Below are 12,227 nucleotides of genomic sequence, written 5' to 3' on the forward strand. Positions count from 1 at the left end.
TTGTTTGTAGTAATTTAAACATATCAAATATGAAAAATTTCCACTAACAATTTCACATTCTCCGCTTTATATTTAAAGCTATGATGACGTGAAACTTTCTCTTGCTCGCTGGTTACATTAAGTATGTAACAGTTGAAAACAAAATACACATGTGAACAGTTCATCCAAGTCAACGGTGTGTTAATTTGCTTTGTCAACACTGTGTATTTCATGAAGGGTGTACAATTTGATTTTATTTATTATTGTTAAACGGATTTCATACTTAGTCTATACAAATATCATATAGATTAGATATTCTAGAGTCTAATGACGATCTATGTTATAAATAAGTTTAAAATGTTCGTAAGTATTCGTAAAAAAACAGAATACTGAATAACAATAGAATATACAAAGTTCCAACGTGCGTTTGTGCTCGAAGAACGTTATGATGTAGTACTCACCACATTAACAGTGGTTGCAGTAGGTTAAAAATAATCTGAAACATATGATTAAAAAAACTTAGTAATTTCTCTCTAATTTACAAATAAAGATGTTTAATGTCGAGTAAAGGTCATGATAATTCAATAACAGTGAAGTAAAGACTTGCTGTGGACGGAGATATTTCGACTTTATAAGCAATGGTGAAAGGAAGTTTAAGTTTCGTGATTATGTTTGTTTTGAGGTAAGACGAGGGAGTTTACACATCATCCTATAGATGGACAATGGTAAGCCTACAGTTAACAAACCTTAAAACTGAGTTATTCTCTGTGTGTTCTACAAAACAAATGTTTGTAAAACAAAAATTGTAACTTCAAGGTTACTTTTATAACTTGAAGTGCAAAGTATGGTTTATTACTTTTTTTTAACTGTTTAGTTATAACAAGCCTGTTTGGAATATTTTTGAGCAAGTATGTGTGTATATATATGGTTACTAAAGACGTTTTCTAGCAGCTGAAACTCAGGCTACATTCTACCCACATCAAATCAGTGATCGACTTGAAAGCATTAAGTTGGTAAAAGTGACTACAGGTGTGATTGATTTTCCCCAAGATAGTTGTAAACTCTATATTAATTGTCTATGATTAATTATCACGGAAAAAAAAACCAATATTAGAGATTTAAATACTGGAAGATGTAGCGATCAATATATATAATTAGTGTGTGTTTTTCTTCTAGCAAAACCACATAAGGCTCTCTGCTGAGCCCACTAAGTGCCTTGTTGAAACTGTATATAACGGATACAACGCAGATGGCGTTCCATAACATTCGTCTGTACTTTCACTCATAAATTATTGTTGTTGTTGAATTAAGCACAAAGCCACACAACGCGCCATCTTTGCTCTGCCCACCACGGGTATCGAACCCCGGTTTGTAGTATTGTAAGTCCGCAGATATACTGCTGAGCCACTGGGGGGCATAAGTTATTACAACCATAATAACTATATAAAATGTTACATTTTTTATACCTTTGGGACAAAATGGAACAAAATCGATTTTTCAATTTAAAATATAATGAGGGAAATCGCTGCTCAAATGTTTCCGTACCTTCACCTAAACATAATTTTACAAATAACAGTGTAAAGAGGTTTGACTTATATTTGAACGTTAGGTTTAAAAACTTTTGTTTGATTGATTGGTTTTATTTTAGTCTTATAGAAAATTTTATTACATGCTGGCGTTTCGCTTTGCAGTAAACCAAGACTAGAAATTAATATTTTATTTTTATTTCTACACTGCTCTTTACAATCTAATTGGTTAATATAATAGCTGTAACAAGATCATCTAGGACGATGGAATAAGTTAATCATACTACTGATTAAATTTTCACATTTCTTACTTCTTATCAGACCTATGGATCAAATCATTGATGGAAGTGTGGCGAAAGTTGTGCTGTAACATAGTTAACTATGTATCGACGTTTCTTGGTTGATATTGTTTGACGGACGACATTTCAAGTATTATCGACGTTTCTTGGTTGAGGTCGTTTGACGGACGACATTTTAAGTATTATCGACGTTTCTTGGTTGAGATCGTTTGACGGACGACATTTTAACTATGTATCGACGTTTCTTGGTTGATATTGTTTGATGGACGACATTTAAAGTATTAACGACGTTTCTTAATTGAGGTCGTTTGACGGACGACATTTCAAGTATTATCGACGTTTCTTGGTTGATATCGTTTGATGGACGACATTTAAAGTATTATCGACGTTTCTTGATTGAGGTCGTTTGACGGACGACATTTCAAGTATTATCGACGTTTCTTGGTTGAGGTCGTTTGACGGACGACATTTTAAGTATTATCGACGTTTCTTTATTGAGGTCGTTTGACGGACGACATTTCAAGTATTATCGACGTTTCTTGGTTGAGGTCGTTTGACGGACGACATTTAAAGTATTATCGACGTTTCTTTATTGAGGTCGTTTGACGGACGACATTTCAAGTATTATCGACGTTTCTTGGTTGAGGTCGTTTGACGGACGACATTTAAAGTATTAACGACGTTTCTTAATTGAGGTCGTTTGACGGACGACATTTCAAGTATTATCGACGTTTCTTGGTTGAGGTCGTTTGACGGACGACATTTTAAGTATTATCGACGTTTCTTGATTGAGGTCGTTTGACGGACGACATTTCAAGTATTATCGACGTTTCTTGGTTGAGGTCGTTTGACGGACGACATTTTAAGTATTATCGACGTTTCTTTATTGAGGTCGTTTGACGGACGACATTTCAAGTATTATCGACGTTTCTTGGTTGAGGTCGTTTGACGGACGACATTTTAAGTATTATCGACGTTTCTTGGTTGAGGTCGTTTGACGGACGACATTTTAAGTATTATCGACGTTTCTTGGTTGAGGTCGTTTGACGGACGACATTTCAAGTATTATAGACGTTTCTTGGTTGAGGTCGTTTGACGGACGACATTTTAAGTATTATCGACGTTTCTTGGTTGAGGTCGTTTGACGGACGACATTTTAAGTATTATCGACGTTTCTTGATTGAGGTTGCCTTCCAGATAACATTTTCTATATCTGCGTTGATAGTATAGTACACTGGCTTCAAGTAATAATGAAGTAATTAGAACGCTAAGTAGGCTTACTGAGTAAAAAATACAAATGTTAAGACAATGGTTGAAACTGATACGATTACGAGTGTCTTTACAATAAAATAATGCAGCTTCTTCTCGCCCTTCACCTTTGTTCGCTAATTAGTCTTCGCTCTATTATGTTACTATTGAAACGATGCAATTTAAAACAAAATAATATTCTGATCATTAAATTTAAGACAATGAATTTTTACGTACAGATGAGGAGGACTTTGGCAAACTTGTTATGCAGAAAAAAAAAGAAATTCATTTTGAGAGTGGGCGAATTTGTAAGTTTATTTACTGTGTCAATATTGCATAGCTGACGTCAGGTTGTCTACCAGTACAAATATGGTACATATATTATATTTTAGGTAACATTTCAAAATTTTGCACAGAACAAGCTTTAGCCTTCCAGGGTTAGGTTTTTTTTTTTCGAATTTCTCTGTATTTCGTACAACCTTGTACTTAAGATTTAAAGATAACTTTCATGATTCACGATAATCAAGAACTAATCGTTTGAATTGAAAATGGTCGTACGTGTTTAACCGAATATATACAATATCAACTCTTATCAATCCATCGATCAGTGAGCTATTATGTAAAACTTCCACTTCCTCTTTCGTATCTAACAACGCGTGTGTACATAGCTCATCAAATTTACAACCTATGCGTTTTTCGAGCGTGTTTCTCAGATCCATGGGAGTTCCGACCGACAGACTACCATTCAGACACTGAGGTAGGGGGTATGTAGCATCGGTCGGTCCCTACGGCGAAAGGAGGAGAAACGTGCACGCCTGAAAAACAGCAGGTCTTACCTTAACGAGAACGCCAATGACAAACCTGTATCTCTGTTGCGTGGGTGGCAAAACAGAGTAATAGTCACTATTGTTACAACTTCGGCACTTCTGTCCATACACTGGTAAGCAAACATTTCTTTACTCAAACATGGTTCCGTCACACAACGCTCGATTTTCTATATGACCTCGTTTCAAGGTAGCTTGGCCTCCTTTCCTTTGGTATCCAACCATTCATAAAAGTAGGTTTCACAGCAGTCGATATGCGTATTGATCTTTTTGCGTTATGTACTGCGCACCGGTTTATTCAGTTCCACGATTGTTTTCTAAACGTGCATTTGAGACTTCACAGAACTAATATTAGTAGAAGGTTACCTATTCAATCAGTTGGATTTTTAATACATTAACAGCTGTTAACAGTGAACTAAAGAAAGAAATTGCTTACTTGCATGTTTCCTTAGTGGTTCCTCCATTTTCGTTTACAGTGACAAGTGGAAGACCCGAGATCAGAGTCAAGACTTGAAACGCCAGGTGAGCACTGTGGTGATCTTCAGTTCCCGCAGTGCCCAGGCCTGCCATTGGAGGAAGGGAAGGGAGGGGCAGTGATTGAAGGCCAGGAAAGAAGAACGAGACAAAGCCCTGGGTAACCTACTGGCTTAACGACTTCACAAAAAGGTTCAATCTTGGAAGGACTAGTGGAACTAAGGTGAGAGACGCAAACCGACATTGACACCAGCCCAGCTCAAGATCGGCTGATGGTTGTTCTAACTGGTTATTGGTGAGATATAGGTGTGGAAAGCCAGTTCGGTTTCTTATTGGTGGTCTTGTTACGTGATACTGTGACAGTTTCTCCTTACTTTATAACTTAGAAGGAATGATTTCTGCATGTTTGTCTAAAGCTCGCGAATTCACCCTCAGTCAGTGCTATTGTTCTACAGGATATAAAATACCTGTAGATACAAGACCGTGTACTCTAGCGTTAACGAGTCCAGTCAGTAAGTAAATAGCGACTGCTATTTAACGCCTACAGTGAAAAGTGAGAGAGATGTCAAAAGTTATGAGGTTTTATACTCGAAGGTTTCGTTTATTTTCTATCGTTTTAACAATGTAAAGGCCAACCGTACCTACTAAGAAACGTAACAACAGAATCGAGTCTCTAGTGAAAATTACAAGTGTTTATCTTATTTTAAACGCTAAATGTGGGCTTTTTATGGCACAGCCATCTAATCCAGATATGAATAAGTGTCCTAGATCACATAAGGAAAGCTTTAGCTTACTGTCCCATAAACTGTGTTTGACTTCAGCTGGTATCGCCTTTACTGTAGGAATGTTATGCGGAGTTCTGTTACCTGTGTATCTGTCTGTACCATATTCAACGACAGGAGTTTCTACATCTCGTGGAAAAGACTATAACAAACACGTCACCAACAAAGAATTGGGTGATGTGGAGACCATAACACGGAGTTTATCAGTAACTCAAACTTCAGTGATTGTTGTTGCTCCTAGGCCTGATGAAAATGAAGGAATTCTGAACGTGCAACAGTTTCATAATAGTGAAGAACCGGACGATAATCTCGGAAGGGCAAAAGAAGGGCATACTTTGCAGGAAGAAATGCTTCATCTGCTGAAAACAAGCCGTGTGACATTGACAAATGGTTTTCAACAAAAAGGTCAAGTCGCTCAAAACGGTAAGGAAATAGTAATTCCGAATTCCATAATTTCATCACGTTATTTAGTTCGTATTGACTCTTCAAATATAACTCACAAAAATGAGAACCGATCGAGCTATTTTCTAACTGCAAAACTTAATTTGAAAAGCAATAAAGCTAACACTTTCAAAGTTAATAAAGGTTTTAACGAAACAGCAGTAGGGGTTGAGAGTAACGAAATGACAGGTTTACTCCCCGTGGAAAGCCGCCTTGTTTCAGAGAGGTTGGCCACTACTACTTTCTACCCCGAGCCCAGTCTCCGTTGGCTCCCTACGGCGAAGCGAAACTTGCCGGGGCGAGCGAAATACACAGGAAGGCTCTTGTCTTCTCGAGTTAGCCTCAACCGTAACAATATTGATGATCTATACTCAACACAACCAAGAACCCAGCAAGCCTCCTCTTCCCTTAACAACCAGAATCTTCTGAAGGATTATACTGGTCTAAATCCCAGGGTTATAACTAACATAGTCAACGGGATATACTGGGCAGAAGAACTGGAAAAAAATATTCCTGATGGATTTATGAAAGACATGGACAACTGGCGTCAGTTTGTTAATAAAACCAAAATAGTCAAAATATCAGAAGGATGTGGTAGGATGCAAAACCGTCTGATTACTTTTGAAAATGGAAATAATTCGTGTTGTCGATACAGGCAGAACAACGATCAAATTCAAGGGGAAATATTCTCATTCTATCTAAGTAGACTTTTGAACATTGGAAACCTGCCGCCCTCCGTGCTGGCCGTTATCAGAGGTCAGGAACGTCAGTGGGAACAGGTGCATTCTCAACTTTACTTGGCCCAGTGGAATGTCGAACGGCCTGTTGTGTTGACCAAGTTCGTAGACAACTTAGTACCTGCTTATATTCCTCCCGCCTTTCGAACCAAAGATCGACGGCTTCATCCCGTGGCTGAAGATCTGTCCAATAAAACAATGGACGAATTAATAGAGCTTGCTCAGTGGTCAGACTTGATCATATTTGATTACTTGACGGCTAATCTCGATCGTATGGTAAACAACATGTTTAACGAACAGTGGAATTCGGAGATGATGAACTCACCAACCCATAATCTTGCTAAACATAAAGAGTCCGGATTACTCATATTCTTTGATAACGAATCTGGACTTCTTCATGGTTATCGCTTATTGGACAAATATGAACACTTTCATCGATATCTTATAAATTCCTTGTGTGTGTTTCGTAAAAAAACTGCTGAATCTATAGTGAGAATACACAGAATTAAAAACATTGATAAACTTTTGAAACAAGCGTTTTTAAACTACGATCCAGGTATGTCTGACTGGTTACCTTTCCTGCCAGAACATAGTATAAAAACACTTAAACACAGAATCCAAATAGTATATGATCAAATTCAACAGTGCAAAGCAAGATATCATACGAAAGTAAATCTAGAACAGACGAATATGGAGCGATAGTTAACGACATGACTAAGTCTTCCACAGTTAAAATATATTAGTAATTTGTACAGTCAGTGCAATTCTTTTATGGAACAAATTACCCCTTTAGTGTAACTTCAACCCACTGGTGGTACCTTCTCTTGTCCTTGTACACCTGTGATTTTATCATCTTTTATCTAAGATTAGGATTTACTAGCTTGAAGCTAGGTGGGGCTGCTTCTCTGATGTAGGTCTTGTATTCTGTCAGCTGATACAGAACAACCAATTCCCGAACACGTGTTTCTTTGAGTGTGATATAATACCCAGAGGTGCAGCTTAAATTGTCTAAATGACAACTGTCTCTATTGATGACAAGAGGGATAATAGGTGTGCTTTCTTTCCATCATGAAAGACCCCTGGAAAACAACAAGAGCCAGCTGTGTACCTGTATAAGGATGAAATCTTGTTTACTTATCTGCACGTGCTTTGCAAAACTCAGTATCTTCAAGGTAAAAATTAAATTCTGCTTTTTTTTTTTTTTTCTTAGTGGATAAAGAAAGCAAAAAGATGTTTTTGAAGTTCTTTAACCAAATACATCTGCGGACGTTTAAAATAACTTGCTGCACGAGCCAACTAGTGTCGTAAACTGTTCTTTATATAAGGGTATAGAAATGGCTGTTGTGTGGAAACATCTGTAAAGTACCTGTAAAATTATGTACATAAGTACATGTAATAACAATGTAAAATTAGACGTGTTGACCCTGTACATATTATTCTAGATGTTAGACTGATGTAACTTCTGATTTAAAATTATAAAATATATAAAATTGTAGATCATAAAGTATGAATTTATTTTTTAAAGGATATTAATTATCATGAATAAACAACCTTAAATAATCAGATGAGATATTGGCTATTTTTACTTAACATTATCTACGTATAGTACTTATGTAATCTTCAATTAGTGATACAGAATTTCTTCTAATTGTTATAACTTTTTAATAACAGCTTCAACAAGGTTGGTTACCTTCTGTAGGTTCGTTATCAACCACAAGTCAAATATATACAGTTTTACTTTATTTCACTACCATTTAATGACCCAGATTTAATATGAAGATGTTATCTGACAGGCAACCATGTAACTAGGTTCTAAACATAGTTCATATTTAAATAACACTACTTTTAACCACTTCTATAATATGTTGCATGTTTTAAAGTCAGGTTTCAGCCATTTTATTTCAGTTCGTAGACTGTCGTGAAAAATAACATGTATTCTCGACGAACGATAGCATGCACTTACGTAAAAATTAAGCACACATTTGGGCCAGCAGGATGTCTTGTAGAAGTAGTAGAGAAAACTTTCTATTAAAAAGGTACTTAAAATTAATTATTTGTAAAGTTTCCATGTAAAGCCAAATGTGAAAATCTGAAGTACATGTATAAAGAGTCGTTTCTGCTGTTGTTGCTTCAGAAAGTTTCTTACTTTAACTGTTGAAAAGTAAATATATTATATTTAAATTTCTCTCTTTTTGTTTTAATTTCACTGGGAACGAGGTTAGGTGTTTCTGGAAGACATAAAGAACGTGTTAAAGATACCACCTGTTTAATACTGCTTAATTTTACAATTGTAAGATAATACAAAATAAAGTATTGAATAATAGGTTTATTTTCATGGCAATTCTTTTGTGTATAATTTTAGCCTGAACAAGTTACCTATAATTTAATAGAATTAACCATTAAACGTTAGGTTTAAAGTTACAAATGACAATATTTCATATCTACTATTCTTTGTTAACATTTGTTGTCTTAGTTCTTTAATCTGATGTTATTTAAGGGAGTGTGGATAGAACGTAGGTTAGTGGTGTTTCGAGAGTTCTATGCAGAAAGTTAAATGTAAATCAGCGTGCTATCGTGTTCACAAGAATATATTCACACAACACAGTTATCTTGTGTTCACAAGAATATATTCCACAACATAGGTATCTCGTGTTCACAAAGATATGTATCACAGTATTTCCCGCATTTACAAAGACATATTACACAGCATTTCCTGCATTCACAAAGATGTATTCCACAGCATATCCCATGTTAAGAAAGATATATTCCACATAATATCCTGGGTCTACAAAGATACGTTTAATTGCATTTCTTGTATTCATAAAGATACATTCTATATCATAAAGAAATCATCTCAGTATTACAAGAGTCATTGATATGAATATCAGGATCATAACTGCTACGAAATATTTACCTGCTATCTTAAACACTGTATGCTTTAAAGATATTTAAACACTGTATACTTTAAAGATATTTAAACACTGCATACTTTAAAGATATTTAAACACTGTGTGCTTTAAAGATATTTAAACACTGTATACTTTACAGATATTTAAACACTATATGCTTTACAGATATTTAAACATTGTGCTTTACAGATATTTAAACATTGTGCTTTACAGATATTTAAACACTACATGCTTTACAGATGTTTTTACACTGTATACTTTACAGATATTTAAACACTGTATACTTTAAAGATATTTAAACACTGTATACTTTACAGATGTTTTAACACTGTATACTTTACAGATATTTAAACACTGTATACTTTAAAGATATTTAAACACTGTATACTTTACAGATATTTAAACATGTATACTTTACAGATATTTCACGTGAATATCAACAACATTACACTACATGATACATTTTACATCGTTATCATTAAACCTATGCTAGAGTTTATAAAATGATGGTACTTTATTATAGAATTGTTTTTATAAGTATCACAAAGATACTTACAAAAAAGCTAGAAGATCATTTTAAAGTAATGTGAGTATTAGGAACCATATCCTTAGCTGTATAATGTGCTGGTTTATTCTAGAAATAATGTTTACCAGTTGCCGTACGCATTTAACGAACGAGAATAACATGGGGTTGATATAGGAGAATCACATTCGAACGTCAACTCCTCTGTATCACACACACCCCGGGTGTCCCCAAGATTCCATTGCGTGCTTGATGACAATCGGTCCAGCAGTTCGCCAATTATAAACACACACACACACACACACACATGAATCCCTTTGTTGAATAATGGTCTTGACGAGTACCAGGAAATTTTGTCTTACCTTCTGGAAGTTGTTTATCTCCATAGTTAAATAATGTTATATGATTATCAAGGTACCTTGTCTTACCTTCTGGAAGATTGTTTTGGTCCATAGTTAAATAATGTCATAAGATTATCAGGAAACTTTATCTTACCTTCTGAAAGATTGGCGTTCTCGATTGTTAAGTAATGTTATATGATTGTCAGAAATTCTTTGCTTAGCTGAAAGCTTTTATTGATAAACTGTATGAAATTTTATTAGAAAATCGGATAAGCTTGTCTTAGTTTGTGATATGTTTTAATAATTTCTTCTTATGTGATTTTTAGTCTGAAAGCCTGTAACTCTGTCATAGTTTCTATTTTGCCTTATAAATGACAAAATATAAAGTTACAATACACATAAACTAACAGTAAGTAGATAACACAGTGTGAAACTGTTAAGACTTTAAATTGGTTACGGACAAGTAGAAGGGGTTTAAGTTCGAAAAAACAATCTGGAATGTCACGGTAGCATCTATTGTAGACGATCCCCCAGTAAGTTCGTGAAATTACAACGCTAAAATCCAGGGTTCCATTCCTATCGGTGGGCAGAACGCAGGCAGCCCATTGTGTATGTTTATGATAATACAAACGTACAAAGAGAAACAAATTGTTTTTTATGTCAGTGTTCCTGTTATTAAGCTCGCACTATTCATAAGATGTATTAATATTTACACCTCTCTTGAATTACTACGGCCTCTTATAATAAGCTCAGCTATACGAAGGGTTGATAATATTAAAAGCACAAGGAAAACTGATTATTCAAACTTTTCAACAAACGTACAGTCTGTTTATGTGCTGTCAAGCACAAATCTGCACAATGTGTTTGTCTGTGCTCTGCAAATCACGATAATTGAAATTCATTTTATAGCGTTATAAGGCTATAAGTTGATTGGTCGATTGGGGTTTATTGGCATAAAGCTACAAGGGTTTCTGCTACACCCACAGATTACCGCTTAACCACTGGGGAGAAGAGTGATGAATCTCCCGCACAGCTTCAATGTTATGCAAGACATTTTAATTTTACTTTTATCAAATTATTGCTCGCAGTCAAATATTTTCGAAAAAATAATGCAGATGCTCCATTAAACTATATATAATATAAAAATATGTTGATTAATTAAATTCTCTATTAAATTTAAAAATTGGGGCTTTTATCGAAGAAATTTCTGAAACCTACTTCAAACTGTTCATGAGTTAGGGTTAACAATTTCTAAATACGATTACAGTCTGGCATCGCTCGCTTAAATAATGTTCTTCAGTAGTTAAATTAGTTTTACTTATTTATGTGAATACTTATCATAATTTTGTTTTAAGAAGCCTACATCCAATAGAGATGATAATATAAATATATGCAGATGAAACAAAAGTATAATAAACTTTAAGTCACAAACGCACTTACAGTACTTATTCGAAACATCTAACAACATTCCACTGATAAAAATGTCACCTGAAATGTCTAAGCATTTACTTTCTTTATACTTGCACTGACGTTAAAAAAACAACAAAACTTTGTTCATGGTTTCAAGATACTATGTAGCCCGCCATATGCTTGCCACTTGCAGCACGCGAGGAAAATTTAACTGTTTTTAAAAAAGTATCACAAGATATGGCACGTAATTTTTTTTTTAAATTTCTGCAAACACAGGAAGTATTATTCAGATATGGTTTGTGCTGTTAATTATTTCATTTGACTTCTAATACTTGTTAATTTGATTGGTTAAACCCATCAATTCCTATGGACTTTAGTTTGGATGCTTTTTCGGGTCACTTTGTTTTAATATCGCGCAATGCTACACCAGGTCCATTCACGCTAGTCGTCAACTCGTCATGTACGTTAAATAGCACTTATCTTTGGTAATGTTTAGTTCTGTCACTAGTTCGTGGTCTCTTAGTATGGTAAGTCTATTTGTTACACAACTAAAACAGTTTGACAGTACCAGTCAGTTAGTCATTCAGATTGAGAAATTTGTGGTTTTGTAATTTTTTTTTATCTGCTCTGTTGACTTTCTCACGTGGTTTTATGACTTATAATTTTGTAAGTAGATTGTTTATCACTCAAGGACGTCTCTCAAATACATCTGAAGGGTTATTATTTAATTATTA

General features: G+C 34.9%; 1 protein-coding gene and 1 long non-coding RNA gene across 12 annotated transcripts in view; one reads left to right on the forward strand and one right to left on the reverse strand.

The window, feature by feature from the left end:
- The window catches only part of LOC143250410 (uncharacterized), an 80,932-nt gene extending 76,483 nt beyond the window's left edge, over nt 1-4,449 (reverse strand). For 5 of the 6 annotated variants that reach the window (XR_013028176.1, XR_013028174.1, XR_013028177.1 and 2 more), the window contains exon 1: nt 4,313-4,446. This is a non-coding gene — a long non-coding RNA (uncharacterized LOC143250410). Of the gene's footprint in view, nt 1-4,312 lie in introns of all 6 variants that reach the window. The other variant, XR_013028187.1, reaches the window with a different exon arrangement.
- A 628-nt stretch (nt 4,450-5,077) lies between these two features.
- The window catches only part of LOC143250381 (uncharacterized), a 47,023-nt gene continuing 39,873 nt past the window's right edge, over nt 5,078-12,227 (forward strand). For all 6 annotated transcript variants that reach the window (XM_076500842.1, XM_076500846.1, XM_076500828.1 and 3 more), the window contains exon 1: nt 5,078-7,482. In XM_076500842.1, the coding sequence (XP_076356957.1) occupies nt 5,078-7,012 (1,935 nt within the window). In that variant the 3' untranslated portion in view covers nt 7,013-7,482. The remainder of the gene's footprint in view (nt 7,483-12,227) is intronic.

Source organism: Tachypleus tridentatus, chromosome 1 (assembly GCF_004210375.1).
Source record: "Tachypleus tridentatus isolate NWPU-2018 chromosome 1, ASM421037v1, whole genome shotgun sequence".
In the NCBI taxonomy this organism is placed as follows: domain Eukaryota; kingdom Metazoa; phylum Arthropoda; class Merostomata; order Xiphosura; family Limulidae; genus Tachypleus; species Tachypleus tridentatus.